This window comes from Peromyscus eremicus, chromosome 4 (assembly GCF_949786415.1).
Source record: "Peromyscus eremicus chromosome 4, PerEre_H2_v1, whole genome shotgun sequence".
Taxonomy (NCBI): domain Eukaryota; kingdom Metazoa; phylum Chordata; class Mammalia; order Rodentia; family Cricetidae; genus Peromyscus; species Peromyscus eremicus.
The window spans coordinates 67,728,951-67,748,446 of NC_081419.1; the positions used below are offsets into that span (position 1 = coordinate 67,728,951).

A 19,496-nucleotide genomic window follows, 5' to 3' on the forward strand; every position below is an offset into this window, starting at 1 on the left:
TTTATGGTGAAGACTTTGGTCTGCTGAGCCATCTTCCTGGCCTAGAGGCTCTTATTATAGTTTTGGCCCATAAGCCAATTTTCACCTCCAAGAAGGCTATATTGGCTATCTTGAACCCACATAACCTAAAAGTGTCATCATCTAGGGAATGAACTATTATTTGTACCTTCTCTTACAATTTAAAACTGAGATAAGGATTGTTAAGAAACTAACACTGAAAAATAACTTCTGGTACAGTGGCCTGCAGCCCTTGGATAAAAGGAAAAGGAGTAAGTTTCTATATGTCATGGTTGCAGTTTTTCTCTTGATCATTTGAGAAAAGAATAATAAATGTAGCTCTATAACAGAAACAAATAGAGGTGTTTTCACAGTGATATTCAGAGGACTAAGGCTAGGTGATGCTGGTGCATCCTGGCATAAAACTGCATTGTCCCAAGGCTAGTCAGCACTAACAGGATCTGCAGCTGAGAATACCATCTAGCCTGCTTTGCACACAAGGATCTTCTCTTCCCCTAAGAAGGTTTGGTTCTGTCTGAATAAAAGGGTGGTTGTGTATGAAATGCACCTCAGAAGGAGGAGGAGGAAATGACATGTTCATGTAAATGAAATACAACTGCAAATTAAAGTGTCACCCTGTTAAAAAAAATCAATTTTTTATTTAATTGGTTACCAAGGAAAAAATGTCATACTGAAGTGTATATCTCGGGGAAAATTAAACTGAAATATTACAAGTGAATCTGGAATTCAAGGAAGTTCTTGAAGGGGGGGAATTATAAAAAAAATTGCCTTAATAAAAATATTCTCATGTTACAAAGGTAGGCTCATAAATTTCTGCTGTGTTATATGCCAGCATTTCAAGAGATTAACAAATATGACCTCATTTGTTCTTTACTGCCTCCTCCAGTCACCATGTGTTGACTGCCTCTTCTCTGGAGGGAGCCTTCTTTTGAGATGGCTTATTAGGAGAAAGGTCATTTACAGAGGAGCGACTGCTTCTCCCAAAGAGCGCTGCATGCTACCCAGACATCCAGAATTGAAATCCATCTGCTCTTTCTGTTCTCAGATTTCTTTGCCTGCATTTGTATGAAAACTCATCTGTCTCTTCAGCTGATATACATACTCCTAGACAGTGTATTTTCAGGACCTGACACATTAAGTAATAATGGGAAGGACTTAGGAGTGGGGTTCCATTTCCATATAGAAATGTTTCTTGTGAAAGGTTGTGTCTAGTTTCTCTTCTCAGTGACTTGCCATTCAGATTTCTCCAGCTCTCTTGAGCTTTTCTCCTCTACTAATTCCTGTGCTCCATTCCATTCTCCATGGAAAAACAGAAAAAGAAGGCAGTGTAGTCTCATGTGCTCCTTTTGTCTTCTCTGTCACCAGGGGCCGTGATTGGAGACGGACAGTCTGCTGTGGCCAGTAACATTGCCAATACTACCTACCGGCTTCAGTGGTGGGACTTCACAAAGTTTGACCTTCCAGAGATCAGCAATGGTAAGTCAGTGTGAAACTGGAGTGCTGATGGCTGAAGTGACAGAATAGTAAACAAACTGAAGTAACACTGGGTTGTCTGTCTCTTAGTGAGTTGTCGATGGCCACACACTATTTCTAAGCTCCTATCCTCAGCTACCAGTTAAGCAATTCAAAAAACAGTTCAGGGGAAATGTCCAGAGCAAATCTCCCCTGAGCAATTTGTGGAGAAGTTCATAGAGACTAAAAGATAGATGGAGCTAAGAGAAGAAAAAGTGAATGTAGGATTTATGAGCTACATCTGTGACTCTGGAGAAATGTTGTGGTGACTTTAGACTTGTTGACAAATCCGGGTCTCAACAAACCAAATGATTTGGTATGGTTAATACCTGATTTACGAAAGTTTCTGACTGGTAAATGTTTCTTTTTAAAGAAATCCATGGCCCCATTGTTCAGCACTGTAGACATTTCCTCTGCCTAATGTAGGACTGATGCATTCCTGAGAAGTGGCTTTTAATGATCACCTGGCCATCAGTGTTCTGTTTCTCTTCTTTCTCATACCAGGCCATCTCCGTTTCTTTCCTTTGATGTCGCTTTATCTCATTGGTCTTGTTTCTGCTGCTGCATCTCCATACAATCCGTCCACTGCCTTTTAAATGGGCAGTCCTCCAGCAGTCTGGAAGTGCACTGCCCTAGTCCTCCGGCAGTCTGGAAGTGCACTGCCCTAGTCCTCCGGCAGTCTGGAAGTGCACTGCCCTAGTCCTCCGGCAGTCTGGAAGTGCACTGCCCTAGTCCTCCGGCAGTCTGGAAGTGCACTGCCCTAGTCCTCCGGCAGTCTGGAAGTGCACTGCCCTTTACTGCTACATCTTGCCCTTCAGACCAAACTTATGTAGATTCCTTTTTTGTTAATGTGGTTGCCAATGTGTTCTTCTCCCCCTTTATCTTTGGAGGTGGGGTGAAGCAAAACAGATCAGAAAATTCATGATATGAGCTAATACATAATACAGTGATGTTTGGTACAGATTCTAGCAGCTTTTTTGAAGTTACTGTTGCATTTACAATAACTTAAAATCCCTTGATAATTGTTAGTAAGCCAAAATTCAGCCATTCTGTACTTGTGTGTGGTTGGATCTTTTGAAAATTAAGACCAGTTTGTATTATCTTCCTGTCATTGCCTTTCAGAACTTTGATCTGTTCTCTTTCAGTCTTTGGGATCATCTGCTAATTTGATAAACATCCCTTTTCAGTCTTTCTTCAGATTACTAGCAAAAATGGTCAGTCAGTCAGGAAATTGCATTAAGCCTTGGGGCATGTTTTGGACTCTGCCTGGATCAGCTCTGGAACATGAATTATTAGTACTTGAGCTTCACATCTAAAGCTCTTCCCTGTTCAAAACAGTTTCTTGGGGCTGGAGAGATGACTAGCACTTAAGAGCACTTGCTAATTTTCCAGAGAAGTAGAATTCAGTTTCCAGCATCTTGGGAAACTCATAAATGCCTGTAACTCCAGGGGATCCAGTGCCCTCTTTTGGCTTCTGAGGGCACCCACACATACATGATAGACATTCATACAGAGTGTACACATGCTAGGCATGGTGGCACAGCACTGGGAGGCAGAGGCAGGCAAATCTCTGAGTTCAAGCCTAGCCTGATCTACAGGACAGCCAGGGCTGCACAGACAACTTGTCTTGATAACTCCTCTCCCCAAAAAATATATACACACATATACATAAATAAAAAGTAAAATAAATCTTGTAAATAAATACTAAAGACTGTAACTCTGTATAGTGCAGGCCAGCCTTGACCTGACTGTCCTGCCTTAGCCTCCAGTGTTAGGGCTGCAGGCATGCACACTATGACTGTTGGAAGCTCTCCTGTTTTCTGTCTTATGTAAAGTATTGTAAGAGTTTATAGATACCTTGAAATAATTAAGATATTTTTATCTGTATCATTTTATGATATGCCAGTTTTAGTATTCCTGTCAGACAAGGGAAATGAGGTTAAATTTTCATGCTTTGTTCTTAGTGAATCCTAAGTAGCAACCATCCATTTTATTCTAAGTACCCCTAAGCCACATAATCTGTTCTTTTGTTTGTTTAGTTTTTGTTTTATTTATTACTCTATATGTGCTTGTGCACACAGATGCAGGTATGTGCATGCCATGGTACATGTTTATAGGTCAGAGGACAGCTTTCAGGAATCAGTTCTCTCCCACCATGAGTTCTGGGGGTCATGCAAGTCATCATGTGTGTGAGGCAAAGTGCTTTCCCCATTGAGCCATCTTACTGGCTGGTACACGAATCTGTCCTTCAACTCTACTAAGAATCCAAAGGAGTCTGCCCTTCTCTTGTTGAAAACTCATTTGCTTTTTCATATGTAGATTTCTAAGCCATATCATATTGGCCTTAGTTTATTTACAGTTATTTTGATTTTTTACATTGTTTATCTTATTATTATTTAAATTAGATAACAGATAATATAGTCACCACTCAAAACTTATTTAGAGGATATACAATAATAAGTTTCTAGCCAGGTGAGGTGGCACACGCCTTTAATCCCAGCACTCAGGAGGCAGAGGCAGGGGGATCTCTGAGTTTGAGGCCAGTCTGGTCTATATAAAGCAAGTTCCAGGACAGCAGTGGGTGTTACACAGAGAAACTCCATCTCAAAAAAAAAAAGCAGAAGTTTCAATAGGTAACCACCATCAGTTTCAGTTCTTACATATCTCTTGAAAGATACTGTATGTATGTGTAAGCAGTTGCAGACTAGTGCTTCCTACCTTTTTTTATGTGATCTAAATGACAACATGCTATATAACACTCTTCTGCACTTCTCTTTCTGTATGGTGTATCTCAATGATCTTCCATATTGCTGTAAAGAGTTTACTCGTGTGTGTGTGTGTGTGTGTGTGTGTGTGTGTGTGTGTGTGTGTGTCTCGCACACATGCAGAGGCATAAGCAAGATGTCAGTAGTCTTCCCCAATTGCTTTCCCTCTTACTGCCTTGAGCCAGGTCACCATGTCTGCCTAGTCAGAAGGCTCTCAGGATCTGCAGGTCTCACTTGTCAATGCTGTGGTTATAGCGTTCTTTTCCATGACCCTAGGCATTTAAAGTCAGGTCATAATGCTTCCAGGGCATGTGCTCTTACCCACTGAGCTGTCTCTAGTGCCTCTTGTCTTCTTTAGAGATAGGATCTTACTTTGTATCCCAGGTTAGCCTGGAGCTTGCAGCAGTCCTCTTGCCTCTGCTTCCTGGAGTGCTGAGATTATAGGCATGAGCTATCACTCCCAGTGGCAGCTGCAGCTGCTGCTGCTATTGCTGCTGGTGCCAGCAGCCCCCACAGCTGCCACTCCTCCTCCTTCCCTGCCCTGCACCCTCTTCTTCTCTTTTGAAAAAATAGCTACCTAGTAATTCATTGTAACCAGTGTCCTGTTGAAGGACTTTGGAGTTTTGAGTCTTACTGTACAAGCTGCTACAGATTGTCTTTTTTGTATGTGTCAATAAGAGAGCTACTTTAAAATCCAACTGCAGGGAAAAACAGTAAGGTGCATTTGTAATTTTGGTAGATATTACCTTATCACCCTCTATACAGATTGTGTCAAGTAATAGTCTCATCTATAGGTGTTGTTTGTTCTCCCCCACCCCCAAACAATTTTTCAAAGACTGGCTTTGAATTCAGAACAATGCTCTCGCCTTGGCCTCTTGGAATGCTTGGGATTGCGAGTGTGAGCCACCATGCTTGCCCCACCTCCCCGAAGCCCAGAATCTTTCAGAGTGCTCAGTCTTATAAACAGTTGCTGAAGGAGTGTGTTACCACAGGTGGGCATATTGGTGGACTTGATCGGTTAAAGATACTACAAGAGCATGTATGGTTCTGCACATCCTTGATGGTACTGCCTTGCCTTGGCTGCCCATGTGCTTTACCTCTTTCTCTGCATGTTACTGTTTTTTTTTTCTCCTTAGTAATTCTGCAGAAGTTCTTTATAAATTGGAAAATTAACTTATAATAGGAGTTTCTTGTCATTTTTCTTTTGACTTTGTTGAAGGTTATTTTTGTCATAGAACTTATTTTAAGTCAAAATTATATGCCTTTCCTTTTATGGTTCTTAGGCTTTGTGTCATCAAGATCATTTCCTACTTTTATATTTTAGTTTTATACATTTAAATCTTTGATTCACTAGGAAACTTAGTTCCAGATGACCAACTGCTATGCTTTCAATATGGACATTAAAGCCAACTTTATTTTTTTGGGCGGGGGTATTAATATGTACCTTAGCTGTCCTGAAACTCTCTGTGTAGACCATGTTGGCCTCAAATTCACAGAGATCTGCCTACCTCTTCCTCCCAGGATTAATGCCAGGATTAAACGAGTGAGCCACAACACCCAGCAGGTTCCTAGTTTTTACTTTTAACTGTTTTAAGTATACCACACATGTGTAGTTATAGTCAGGATCTTGGTAAGATTTAGTCAATAAATTGGGAGTCTGTGTTGCTGTAGGATTCATTTTTCCAAGTTATCTGCCTCCTACTAGAGGGTAGGTAGCTTTTGGTTTTGGAGCTATGCCCATGCCTGGAAGCCTTTGACCCTTAGTTTTATTTATAGGTTCAGCAGGCACCAAGTTGCTGCTCAGATGATTTTTCTGCATCACATTTAACTCTTTTTTGGAAGTAGGTTAATGATTCTTGCTTCTTGTTTCTCTCACTTGAGATTAAGGGACCTAATGAATTCTTACCTGGGAGATGCCTAGAACTTGATGAATAAAACTTTGCCCCATGTAGATTTTTATTTATGTGTGTGAGTGTCAATGTATGTATATGTTCTGTGTGTTCAGGTGCCTGCAGAGGCCAGAAGAGGGTGTTGGCTCCCCTGGAGCTAGAGTTCCAGGAAGTTGTGAGTTGGGTGAGTTGGGTGATGAGAACTGAATCCATGCCCTCTAGAAGAGCAGCAAATGTTCTTAACCACCGCCATCCTCTAGCCCCTCCTGGAGGCTTTTTATACTACTTTATTGAACAACAACAACAAAAAGGGGGGAGGAAGAGGAGGAAAAAGCCAATTAAATTTCACTCATAAGGATTTTTTGTGTGTTCGTATTTTGAGACAAAGGCTCTATATCCTGTTCCTTACTATCCTGGAACTCACTATGTAGACCAGGCTGTTTTTGAACTCACGGTGTTGTATTTTAAAAACGGCGGGAGAGAGACCTTGGTGGGTTAGAGTCGAGAGACCCCACAGTGGGTGAGAGAGAGACACTCACTCACATGGAGTTTTATTGGGGGGGGGCGGGGAAGGGGATGCAGAGCAGCCTTGTAGGGGGGAAGAGGGAAGGGAAGAGAGAGAATGGGCGGGGACTGAGGAGAGAAGAGACAGGAAAGGGGGAAGAGGGGAGGTGCACACGTGACCTCGACCTTGTGGGAAGAGAAGAGGAAGAGAAAGGAAACAGGCAGGGTCCCACCTTTTATGAGGGGATGCAGCACATGCGCAGAGAGACCACGCAGGAATGAGTGCATGACTCTGTCAGGACCCTGAGCAGGCCAAGGTACCACTTGCGTACTGGCAAGCATATTTGCTCAGGGATGACCCACCCTATCAGGTCCCCAAGGGGCGGGTCTGAATGCTAACACACCAAGATCCACCTGCCTCTGCCTCCCAAGTGCTGGGATTAAAGACGTGGTTTGTCATACCCTACTCGCTCTGATTTTTCAGAGTAAACTCTTCCTTGGTGAATGGCTTTGATCACTAAGGTATCCCGGAAGCAGAGGCTGTAAGATCCAGTGGACGAATAGTAGTACAGGGCAGACACTACAGGGGATGTGGTGACTGATACCTGTAAAGCATGTTTATCATGCCATCTGGAGCTCTGGTCTGCTATAATTGGAGGGACTCACGGGTGTAGCCAAGAGGAAATTTTGCTTCTGATTTAAACCCTCCTGGGTTTTCCAAACTGTGTGTGATGCATTTGTAAAGTACTGCAGCTGCCAATCATTCCTATGGTCTCATCTGAACAGCAGCAGGCTACTCATGGATCTTTGTACAAGGTGTTTGTTTATAGTTTACAGATCTGATAGGAAGGCAGAGCCCTCTGCTTCTCTGGGCATCATTATTTCTAGCCCCTCCTGTCCCCTGCTAAGGTATTTACACTTGGAAATAATTTCTAATTGAGACAGTATTGTATTACAGAGTCTAAAACATGGCTTCCTGCTGTCTCCTTCATCATTGTTTTTTTCCCCTTGAAGGTGCCCCTGAACTTCTTGGGTTTTTTGTTTTGTTTTGTGTTTGCTTTTTGATTGGTTGGTTGGGTTAATTTTGAGAGCCACTTTTGTTACTCTGGCTGACCTGGAATACACTGTGTAGATCAGGATAGCCTCAATCTTGCTGTAATCCTTCTGCCTATTCATCCCCTCATCCCTCAGTGATTATTGGTGTACACTGCTGTGCTTGGCTTCCCCTGAACCTCTTAAGCAGTTTTGGTTTTGCTTATTTTTTTTCTGTAACAGGATTGAATTCAGAGCCTAACACATATAAAGTAAACATTCTCCCATTGAGTTTTGTCCCCAGTTCTTAAGCTAGCTGTCCTGTCATTGTTTCCCATATGCTTTTACCACTAAGGGACAGTCAGTTGCTGAGTTCTCAATTGTGGTCCAAGACTTGCAGCATCAGAGACACCTAGGGCCTTGCTGGAGATGCAGGCTTTCAGACTCTCCTCATCATTCTTAAGGTGTCACTGATCTTTGCTGCAGTTGGTGAGCTGCATGACAGAGTGAGGTGTGGAACCTCAATACAGTTTTCCAGTGTTGTGAGCTGCCAGTGGCTCAGGCTGTATTTCACTCACATCTTTCTTCCTACCTACTTACCTTGTTGCTGAATCCAAAAAGAGATGAGTTGTTCTTTGCCTTTAGAACATTACTTTTCTCCACCCAAGGAAAGTAGCAGAGGTCCAAGAACTGTTGATGTGCATATATTGACTCATTGAAATTTCAGCCTTGTGAGGGGAAGCCGCACACATGAATTAAAGTAGTGGCCACTGACCATTATAACTGACGGTTTCTGTTTCTACACTGGGAATTATTCAGCAATGAACAACAAATGTAAACTGCTAATTGGAGCTTTGAAATAAAAATAAAATTGTAAAGCTACTGCTAGGTGCTGTTTATAATGGAGCTACCATATTCCCCTGTGCTTGCTACATGCCTTTACTAGGGTAGAAACACAAGCCCAGGTAAATGGATCACTAGCTGGTTTTTTGAACTCACTACAGTCACCAGAAGCTGTGATGAAATTGAGTAGAGTTGGAAGAGGGAGCAAAACTTGAGAGGTGGCCATTGACTTGGCATTATCATAAGATAATACAAACACAAACGTGGTGGCTTGGCATTGAGACTGACAGATGCTTTTTGTCCATCTGCCCAGTTTTCATAGGCTTTGAACCAAAGCTTTCCAGAAGAAAAATCTTATTTTCTTCCTCACCTCTCGACCTTATCATCAGTTAGGTACTTTTTAAAAGATGTTAGTAGTTTAAGGTCATTATGGTCCCTCCCCACCTCTTGGTGGTAATGGGATTGAACCTGGGTATTATGTATGCAGCCAATGTTCTGCCACTGCGATATCCCCAGCCCTCTGTTACTTCTGTAGTTAGGTCTCACTAAGTTGTCCAGGCTGGCCTAGAACTCTCTGTAGCCCAAGCAAACCTTGAACTTGCCATCCATCTGCCCCAGCCTTCTGAGTAGCTGAGAATATAGGCCAGGGCCAGCAGGTTCAGCTCATTATAGACTTCTGTTTTTACCCAAAATACATGTTAATATATACAAGCTAGATCTCTGTACCAACGAGACAGATGAACCATCATGCATATTGGGGACATTGAGTATAGGTACAATGGCAATTGTGCAAAGCAGTCTACAGAACCTTATATTGCCTTCCTGTTCTCAAGACTTACTAATATGTTTAAGATTTATTTTTATTTTTATTCATATGTATTTATGTTTGTGTGTGTATGCTTATAAGCATGCAGGTGCCCACAAGTTCCAGGAGAAGGTGTCAGATCCCCTGGAGCTAGAGTTACAGGTTGTTGTGAGCCACCCCCATGTGGGTTCTAGGAATCAAACTCAGGTCCTGTTGTGCAAGACCTATAACTGCTGAGCCATTTCTCCAGCCCCTCTACTTAATGTTTGTTATTTCCTATTCTCCTTGCCTTTGGTGACATAGGTCCAAATTGTTTATTTTGTTGTATGTTATTGAGGATTAGGCCTACATCAAGATTAGAAAAGCAGACCAGGCAGTGGTGGCACACGCCTTTAATCCCAGCACTCAGGAGGCAGAGGCAGGTGGATCTCTGTAAGTTTGAAGCCAGCCTGGCCTACAGAATAAGTTCCAGGACAGCCAAGGCTACACAGAAGGTGTCTTCAAAACAAAACAAACAACAACAAAAAAAAAAAAAGAAAAGAAAAGAAAATGGACTCACTACTGAAGCTTCATATAATTCTTTATTGTTTTGTCCTCGACTGGAATCGTGTAGTTCCAGAGAAGGAGATTGCCATATTTTTGGCAAAGGGCTTAGGACCCTGTGTCAGGAGCAGACGGTCCCATGCTAACGAGATAAATCTAGCCATACAGACTGGAGCAGATGGTGAGTTGGGAGCTGAGCAGCAGAGAGGCCTAATGGTGATAGCAGTAGTATTTGGATGTCATTATTTTATTAGTTAGCAAACAGAGCCAGCCTCAGTTTTATGTGTAATGGTGCTGTAGGTGTCAGCCCCCAGGGATTGGCACAACAGCCTAATCATGTGTTCTGATGTCATTTTTATCTACTCTGTTATCTCCGTAGCTTTGTTAGCAACACATAGGGAAAGGGGAACAAACCCAATTTTACAAATCACTCTTAATCTGCAGTCCCATAAGCCTTTAAAACCGTCTTTTGGTTTTGTTTCCTCGGCTGGTTTCCCTTGCCATCGCACTCCTATGTTTTGGCTTATTGGAATACATTACCTGGATCTGACGAGGGCAGCTGAGCTTGGCCTGGCTTTGCTCCTACTTTTTAACTTTAATGCCTCTGGTAGAGGACATCTCTTTCAAGTAAGAGAACAAATATAAAGTCACTTTACATGGAGTGGAACTAAGTGAAACAAAGCTCAGGAACTTGGCCTGTTCGCATTTGTCCTACTGTTCTGCTTGTGTGGGTGGTAGGTGGACCCTTTTGTTCCAGCCTCACATCAAGGATAAACCACTTTCCCTTGGCAGAGACTCCCACAGTGCAAACACAGAGGGTTCAATTCAAATGCAAACCAAAGTAGACAGTCCTGTGCTAGCCAACATCTCATTAGTCCCTACAGGCAGAGTGGGGTCTCCTCCCCAACTCTAGCCTCTAGCTTCCAACTTTGTTTCCTCAGCAAGTTCCGTCTCCTGCCTTGTCAGCCCAGTGCTTTATTCTTGATAACTGTAGATGTAGGTGAAGACTGCCTGGAGATATTGGTTCATAGTGTCTAAGAGGCTGAGAATATAATGAGAAACAGAACTCCCAGGCCCAGCTTTATTTCTCTTTTTCCTCTGTGTGGAGTTGGGGATTAGTGTTCCTGGAGAGACAGACACAGTTTCTGAAATGACTTCCTTCTCTCTGAGATCACGTAGCAGGTTCTGAGGAGGGTTACTGCCTGTGTCCTGTGCTCTACCTGTGTCCCTTTATTTTAGAATCAGTAGATTTGTGTTTTCATTTATCTTGATTTCATACTTTGAACAATAACAGCAGTGAAGCTGGGTGGTGGTGGTACATGCTTTTAATCCCAGCCCCCAGGAGACAGAGACAGGAGGATCTCTGTGAGTTCAAGACCAGCCTGGTCTACAGAGCAAGTTCTATGACAGCCAGAACTATACAAAGAAACACTGTCTCCAAAAAACCCACAGCAGTGGAGTGGCTCTCCAGGGCATTTGTTAGTAACCTTTCCTGAGACTCAGCTGGTGGCTGTGGTGGTAATGGACCATCCTATAGTTCCTACTAAGTGGTAGATGCACGGGTCCTTCCTGCCTCTCCTGTTTCCTGCTTCCTAACATTTTAATTTAAATAAGACAGCTTGCCCCATTTCTAAAGAAGATTCACACCCTTAGAAAGACTCAACAACATCTTGGTCTCAGAATTTCTAACAGCACAGGGTTGAAACTTCTCTTCTTTTCTTTGTCCAATGCAGCCTCCGTCAATGTCCTGGTACAGAACTGCAAGATCTACAATGATGCCAGCTGTGACATTTCTGCAGATGGCCAGCTCTTGGCAGCTTTCATTCCGAGCAGCCAAAGGGGCTTTCCTGATGAAGGCATCCTGGCAGTGTATTCCCTGGCCCCCCATAACTTGGGGGAAATGCTCTACACCAAGCGATTTGGTAAGGAATAGGAAACCCAATCTAATGGCAGAGTTGACGCTGATGCCTTGGCATAGGCATTCCTAGGTGAGGCATGGCGTGCATGGGTGATTGGTCATGTACTGCCTGTGCCTTCACTGAGGCACAGGCCAGGGAAAGATTGCTTTTCAGGAATCTTGGCTATAGCATTATGGAAGAGTCTCCCAGTAAGAGTTCTCCCTGGCACAGTAGCATCACCAGTGTGCTTCTGTTACAAAGGCAACAATAAGGAAGGAGCTTTTTAGTTGTGGCATGGAAAGCTGGGCAAACACATATACTGCAAGGCAGTTTGGCTTTCTGGTATTTGTGTTCTTAATCCAAAAATTTTACTCCTAAGGAAATAATCTGCACTTCTAGAGAAATGATCAGAAAACTACAAAGATTTACATACAAGGATGTTTACACCATATTATTTATCATATAGGAAAACATCAAATTGTTACTTCAAGAGGTTCTTTTTAAAGAGTAGCTTAAATAAATGACTGTACAGTGATAGTATAAAATACATTAGCTTTAAAACTGCTCTTATGAAAGATTATTTAGTGATGGAAAACATTTGTAATGCCTAAGTGAAGATTTCAGACCAATGCTTAGAGTACGCACGCTAACAGTCTTCTCAAGTTATGAGAACCATGGCTGGTATTCAGCAGTGCTAAGTCTGTGCATTGTGTGCACTGTACTTCACTCAGTATGTGCACACCTTCTCCTTTCACTGCTCACTGCAATCCTGGAACATCACCTGAGCACGATCAGAAGATAGGAAAATGGGAGAAAAGGAGAAAGGACTGCATGAAAGTTGTTTCCATGGAATGACAAGAATTCTGGGAAATGTGACTCTCTTCTGTTGGCCCTCAGGTCCCAATGCCATTTCTGTAAGCCTGTCTCCAATGGGTCGATACGTAATGGTGGGCTTGGCCTCACGAAGGATCTTGCTGCACCCCTCCACAGAGCACATGGTAGCCCAGGTCTTCAGGCTGCAACAGGCCCATGGTGGTGAGACCTCCATGAGGGTGAGTGCCATTGCTTATGTCTCTCCTGAATTTGGCAGGGTAATGAGGGACTATGATGTGATTTTTCTAGTCAGGACCAGCACCATCATGATCCTAAAGAAATGCTGTAGTCCAGGTGACCCATGAGCAGTATATCTCACCTTTAAAATATCAGAACTATTGAAAGTCATGAACTTTTGGCCATGCCTGTTGACATTGTCCTATAAACTCAACTACTCAAGAGGCTGAGACAAGAAGATTGTAAATTCAAGGCCATCTGGGCTACTTAATGAGAAGTTATATCTTGGTTGTATACTTGGCCTAATGTGTGAGAGAAACTCCCCAACACCAACAAACACAAGTCAGGAACTTTGTCACCCCCAAGATTATGAACTGGGTTACCCAGAGTTTAGGCAGCTTCTCTGCTCTGAATTGTCACACACCCATTTTACCAGCAGAGCAGAAATCCCATTTAGGACCACTCCTGTCTAAGGCAGGCCTCTCTTGTATGGCCATGAAAGCCTTTTGGGTGCAGTGTAGTTAGTTTCTTTCTGGACTAAGCCTGACTAGTGTGGCTAACTGAACTTCCCATATCCTGTGGGGGCTTATTTGCCAAAGGTTTTGTCAAGGGAAATCAAGCATTTGATCACTTCTCTAGTTAAATAGTATTTAAGCTCTGTTCTGACCTAAGAATCGATGAATTAATTCCTCAATAACTTGTATATTGTGTGCCATTTATAGTTGGACATACTTGCCAGTTTTGTTGTTGTTGTTGTTTTGTTTTTGTTCCCTTTAGCTGTGTGCTGTTTGTGGTTAATCTAACCCAGCTGGGTTCAGTGTAAGTTCTTTAAGAATGGAGTCCCCAGGGCCCTTCATTTAGTGCTGTGCTTGTAGAGGTTTGTTGATGCTTGGGCTAGGAAGCATTTGTTGTCAAGAAAAAAATTAGAGATAAGACCATAACATGCCAAGTGATGGAAGGGTGTGCTTGGTGTGGTCCTCCTCTGCTGGCCTCTTCTCCCTCTGGCTATATATATACATATATACGTGTATATATAATCTTTTGGCTGACTTTACTGAACTGCTTTCTAAACTCCCTGAACCCGGTAAGGTTCTTTCTTTAGAGAACTGACTGCTCCCACCACTCTGCTGAGTGCATACCGTTATGCTAATACTCATCTCACAAACCTGCAGTTGTTCCTGTGTGCTGGACTTGAGCTCCTTCAGAGAGCAGGGGCCATGTCTGTTTTCTCTCTGAGATCCAAGTACCTAAGAGAGAACCTGATGCACAGTGGAAACTAAATGACTAAAAGAGAGTCTCAAGAAAGCGTCCTCACCCCTTCCCATCTTCAGGTGGTAACTGTCAGAACCAGTGACATCCTTGAGAACCTCTGAAAGGTGCAGCAGCAAGGCAGTCTGCTTTTGCTATCAGGACAGGAGAGTTCTGGTGCTTGAGCTCTGTTTGGGTGAGAAAGAGAAGACCGTGGCAGTTCACCAAGATTGTTTGAACTAGACCGCTGAGGTGGAAGTGGAGTTTGAGTGTAGTGTTCTTCTTTGGCTGGTCATACACAGACATAAAAGCACCTGCTGTCTACTTTTCACCACCTACATCCTGGTCCCAACAGGTCTTCTAACTAATAGTTTAAAAAAAAAAATTTTTTTTTTACTTCCTTATAGATTTTATTATAGTAATGCTAATAGACGTCCCCAGCTACTTTCGAAAGCCATGCCTCTTGCCCAGGTCCTAGGCAAAGCTTATCAGCCCTCCATCATTTTCATACGGAACCAGAAATACCTGGTTACGGTCAACTAGCTACAAGCAAAAGCTAAGGTGTCTTTTGTCATGTGAGGCCAGAGGGAATTTGGTTGGAGGATTCTGTTGAGAAGATATTCTGATACAGTTGGTCCACGGCTGTCTGGCTGAGGGACTCATGGCAGCTAGCCAGCTGTGTGCCTCATGCAAGCAGCTGTTTCTGAGCATGCCACCCAACCCCCAATGAGGCTCTTTGATTCTCAATAAGTATGATCTGTCATTAGGTGAGAAAACTGAAGTGACTGGAAAAGTCTCATTGGGAAGCATCCTCTCACCAAGAGGATTAAGTATCTCAACTAAATTTTGCTCAATCTGATATCTACTGACTCTGGTTTCTGGGTTTTGAGGTCTTGGTTGCTCCTACATTCAAAAAAAACCAAAGCATTCAGCAAATGTCCCTCAACTCACTCTTTAGTGGAAAGAAAGTCGTGTGTGTGTGTGTGTGTGTGTGTGTGTGTGTGTGATGCTAGGCATTGAACTCAGGGCTTCACACATGCTAGAGCAGCCTGGCATTCTTTAGTTGAACTATGTCATCCTTTAAAGTGCTAGAATTTTGTTGACAGGGACTGAAGTCTCTGTCTCTGCATAGATTAGCATGGGTGCTTCTCTATCTGAAAGTTAGCTTTGCCCTTGAAAGATGCTTGTGTGGAGGAGCCTAGAGCTTCTCTGCCCTGCATTCCCTCATCTTTGGAATTACTTCTTGGATTCACTGTGATAATATTCAAAGAGGTGAATGTGTTGTACCAACAGACATTCCCAGGGGAAAATCCTCCAGGGTATTGATTTATTTTACTTCTCACTAAGTGATGTCTCTCCCAGGAGATGATCTCTTACAGGATCCCATGTGAAATCTCTTTTGTAAATGAATTGCTAATTGCTATTAGCCTTGGTGTGCTTATTCTAAGCAGTTCTTCAGACCTCTAGATCAGTGATTCTCAATAGTGGTCCTTGGACATTGGAACTACAGTTCCTGAGTAACAGGGTCCCTCTTAAACACAGATTCACTTTAGACTTACAGTCAGAAGAAGAATGAGTTCTGGTGATTCCAGCTATTCAAAGGCTGAATCAGGATTGTGAGTTTGAGGCCAGCCTGGTCTATTATGAGGCCTTGTCTCTGACTCTGGTTTCTGGGTTTTGAGGTCTTGGTTGCTCCTACATTCAAAAAAAACCAAAGCATTCAGCAAATGTCCCTCAACTCACTCTTTAGTGGAAAGAAAGTCGTGTGTGTGTGTGTGTGTGTGTGTGTGTGATGCTAGGCATTGAACTCAGGGCTTCACACATGCTAGAGCAGCCTGGCATTCTTTAGTTGAATTATGTCATCCTTTAAAGTGCTAGAATTTTGTTGACAGGGACTGAAGTCTCTGTCTCTGCATAGATTAGCATGGGTGCTTCTCTATCTGAAAGTTAGCTTTGCCCTTGAAAGATGCTTGTGTGGAGGAGCCTAGAGCTTAAAAGATATAACAGTGGTGCAGTATCTGGTGGGTTTGTTTTTCTTTTTTGTTGTTGTTTTGGTTTGGGGGGCTTTTTTTGGTTTTTTTGAGACAGGGTTTCTCTATGTAGCCCGGGCTGTCCTGGAACTTGGACTGTAGATCAGGCTCGACTGGAACTCACAGAGATCTATCTGCCTGCCTCTGCTTCCTGAGTGGTGGGACTAAAGATGTGGGCCACCACTGCCTGGCATCTCCTTGCCCTTTTACTTGAGATTTTGGAAGACAATTTTATTCCCATTATATCTTCAGCTCTTTATATATATTTCTGGTGTAGCTTGGTAGCATGGAGCTGGTAAAGACCAGAACTGTTCTTAACTGCATTGCCGCTCAGTCTAGCCAAGTCTCAGAGCTGGCCTCTGTTCATCGTGGTAGGAGGGCATGATGGAGCAGAACAGTTACATCAGGGCCCACATCCAGCCTTTTGGGTGCCTGGGCTTCACCTCCCGTCTTCTTCCAGTTGTTGCTGCTCTCCAGGCTTCTCTCTTAACTGGCTCTAGTTCTGCAAGTCTTTGCTTCCTCGTGTTGAGTCATCAGTTCCGGCATTGTTTCTAGGAAGTAGGGTCCTTTTAGTGTTCCCCTTCCTGCTTTCTGAGACTCTTATAATTCTGATAATAGGCAGAACGGGAAGAATGGACTCAGGCTCCTGTCCCCTCCCTTTCTGTGTCCACCAGACAGAACCCTACGCTGGAGTTGCTGTTCTCTGTGACTCTGCCTTTGCTGTTTGATCCCCTTTCACTAGAGCCAGTGAGGGCTTTTTATTCATTTCTGTTTTGTTTTAAGTTAGGCTTTTAGAGATTGCTGAGCTGAAGTTTTGCTGAATTCCCAAAACACTAAACTGCCTGTGTTCCCTCTCAGCTTTCATTTTCTAATTGGAACAAGGCACAATATTGTAACAGAAAACTGCAATTAATTTTCTAAAATAGTGGCAACTTGCACATTATAATAACTTTGGTTGTAACCAAGTGAAAGCATAATAACAAAATTACTAATGAAGCCAGAAATAGTCATATACCAAACTGTTCTTCCAGTTTGTGTCATATAAGCCCCATGTTACTTAGGGAAAGAGTAAAAAGTCAGGGCTGGGGCAGGGGGCTTGAGGAAAGAGATCTGCTAGGCATTCTCAACTATAAGGATTAGTGTCTTCCAAATGGGAGTTCACATGTCATGCTGTTTTCCCCAAGGCATGGACTATCCTACCCCAACAGATGGAGATTTGGGGCATACAAATGGTCTAGAGCTGGAGGTCAGTGGTACAGTGCTTTTTCAACTTGTGCAAAGCCAGATTCCATCCCTGGCACCACAAGGAGAAAGAGCTGGGAAGCAATCCTCAGCACAGTAGAGGCTCTAGGAACTTGACGCTCAGTGGTGCTGGCTCACACCCAATCTCCTTTACCATCATTTGACTTGGTTCGGGGGTTATCAGTCCATTTATTGACATTTTTTCTTTATGTAGTAAAGCTGTATTTAAGAGTTAAATGTTGCCCAGACAAATTAGCAATGTGGGAGATGTATTACAATGCTTGTTTGTATTTTTATGAAATCTAGGGCCTTCCATTAGACAAGCACCCTACCACTGAGCTATATCCCCAGGCCTAGAAATTTTTGTTTGTGTTTTTCATTTGTTTGTGATGCTAGCTAGAGATTGGACACAGAACTCAGAGCCTGCACATGCAGAGTAAACAATCTATCTCTGAGCTACACTCCATTCCTTCTTGGTTTCATGAGTTCTATCTACTGTTTAGTGAACTCTCATCTGGTGTACTTCTATGGTTCTCCTATTATCCATCTTTCAGATATTTTCCGACAGTTGAGAAATTGATGACTATTCCATATCCTAAACTTTCTCAGTCGTGCTAGCCATCATCCTAGAGATAGTGCCTTAGAAAGCTTAAGGACTAGAACTGAGCCAGGAATGGTACACCCCTGAACCCAGCACTTGAGAAGTAGGAGTAGTAGGAAGAGGTTTGAGGCTGTGGAATAGCTCAGCAGGTAAAGGCACCTGCCACTAAGCCTGACCCTGACCCTGAATTCAGTCCTGGGATCCACATAATAGAAGGAAAAGTACCCTCAGAGCTCCTCAAGTATACTGTGTCATATCCTCTCTCCTCCCCACTCTCTCTAACAAATGTAAAAACATTTTTAATGAGTTTAAGACAAGCCTGGGCTGTATGAGACCCTGACTCAAAAAGCAAAACAATGTCAGTAACAACAACAAGACGAGCAATTGGAAAGACATAGTGTGCAGAGTGCTCATCTTTCTGAACCTACCATTGTAGCTTAGATTCTGGGTCTGGGTGGGCTGATGACATCAGTCCTGCCTGCTTAGGTATGGGCTCCTCTGACCATGCTACTTTTATTTTCATGGGTCTAATCTTCACTAAGGTGCCCCTCCCCTGCCTTGTGGGTAAGCCTACTCATCTCTGTACTTCTGGATTTTAAAACTTCGGTTTTCAAAAGTGATCCAGAATTCTGGCTTGGTGAAGAGTGCTCAGAAGGTCCAGAGGTCTGAGCTGCTTCTTTATCTTGGGGAAGCAGGTCTGGCCTTTTAGTAAGGGGGGGGGGGGCAAATTCTGAAATTATACACTTTATTTTTGTGTCTTAGAAGGGTACCATTTCTTCAAGGGGAGATTAGGACAGAAGCAAGACGGCTTTGTTGTCAGAAATGATTTACTCCTTCCCAAGATTCTGTCCTCATTAATTTCCTTAGAGCTGCCTGTCAGTTGATTAAAAGCTGCTTCCGCTGCAATTATCTTAAAGTTGACTTCTGCGATGTAGCACAAAGCATCTATCCTCAAAAAGTTCCTTTCTTCAGAACATTGTAGAAAAGGGGGAGGGGCAAGTTAAAAGTCAGAGGTGTCTGTGATGTGATTTGTCACAAGAAGGGGGAACAAAATACAAAATTAAAAATAACATTAGAACTGCCATCAAAGCTATTCGTTCAGGAGAATTTTTCCATGACATAATCATACAGCTCTGATGAGCCCTCTTGCCCCAACCCTCACCCCACCCCAACCTCATTTATTTGGTTTTTCAAGACAGGGTTTCTCTGTGTAGCTCTGGCTGTCCTGGAACTCGCTCTGTAGACCTGGCTGGCCTCAGATTCAGAGATCCGCCTGCCTTTGCCTCTCAAGTGCTGGGATTAAAGTTGTACTCTGCTGCCACCACAGCCACCACCATCACCACCGTCCCACCCTCTGGGGTCTCTTAAGGAGAATGGAATCTGTACTCCACTCTAGTCTTTTCACAAAAGGAAACTGGTTATGCCTCTGTAGGTATTAAACTAAAACTTTTGAGACCCAGGGAGCACTGAAATAAGAGTTTATTTAGACTGGGGATATGGCTCAGTAGGAGAGCAC

General features: G+C 43.1%; 1 protein-coding gene across 6 annotated transcripts in view; it reads left to right on the plus strand.

Annotated features, from left to right (window-relative positions):
• Ambra1 (autophagy and beclin 1 regulator 1) overlaps positions 1-19,496 on the plus strand; it is a 204,591-nt gene that overhangs the window by 157,999 nt on the left and 27,096 nt on the right. For all 6 annotated transcript variants that reach the window (XM_059260942.1, XM_059260940.1, XM_059260943.1 and 3 more), the window contains 3 exons: positions 1,384-1,494; positions 11,645-11,833; positions 12,707-12,861. In XM_059260942.1, the coding sequence (XP_059116925.1) occupies positions 1,384-1,494; positions 11,645-11,833; positions 12,707-12,861 (455 nt within the window). The remainder of the gene's footprint in view (positions 1-1,383; positions 1,495-11,644; positions 11,834-12,706; positions 12,862-19,496) is intronic.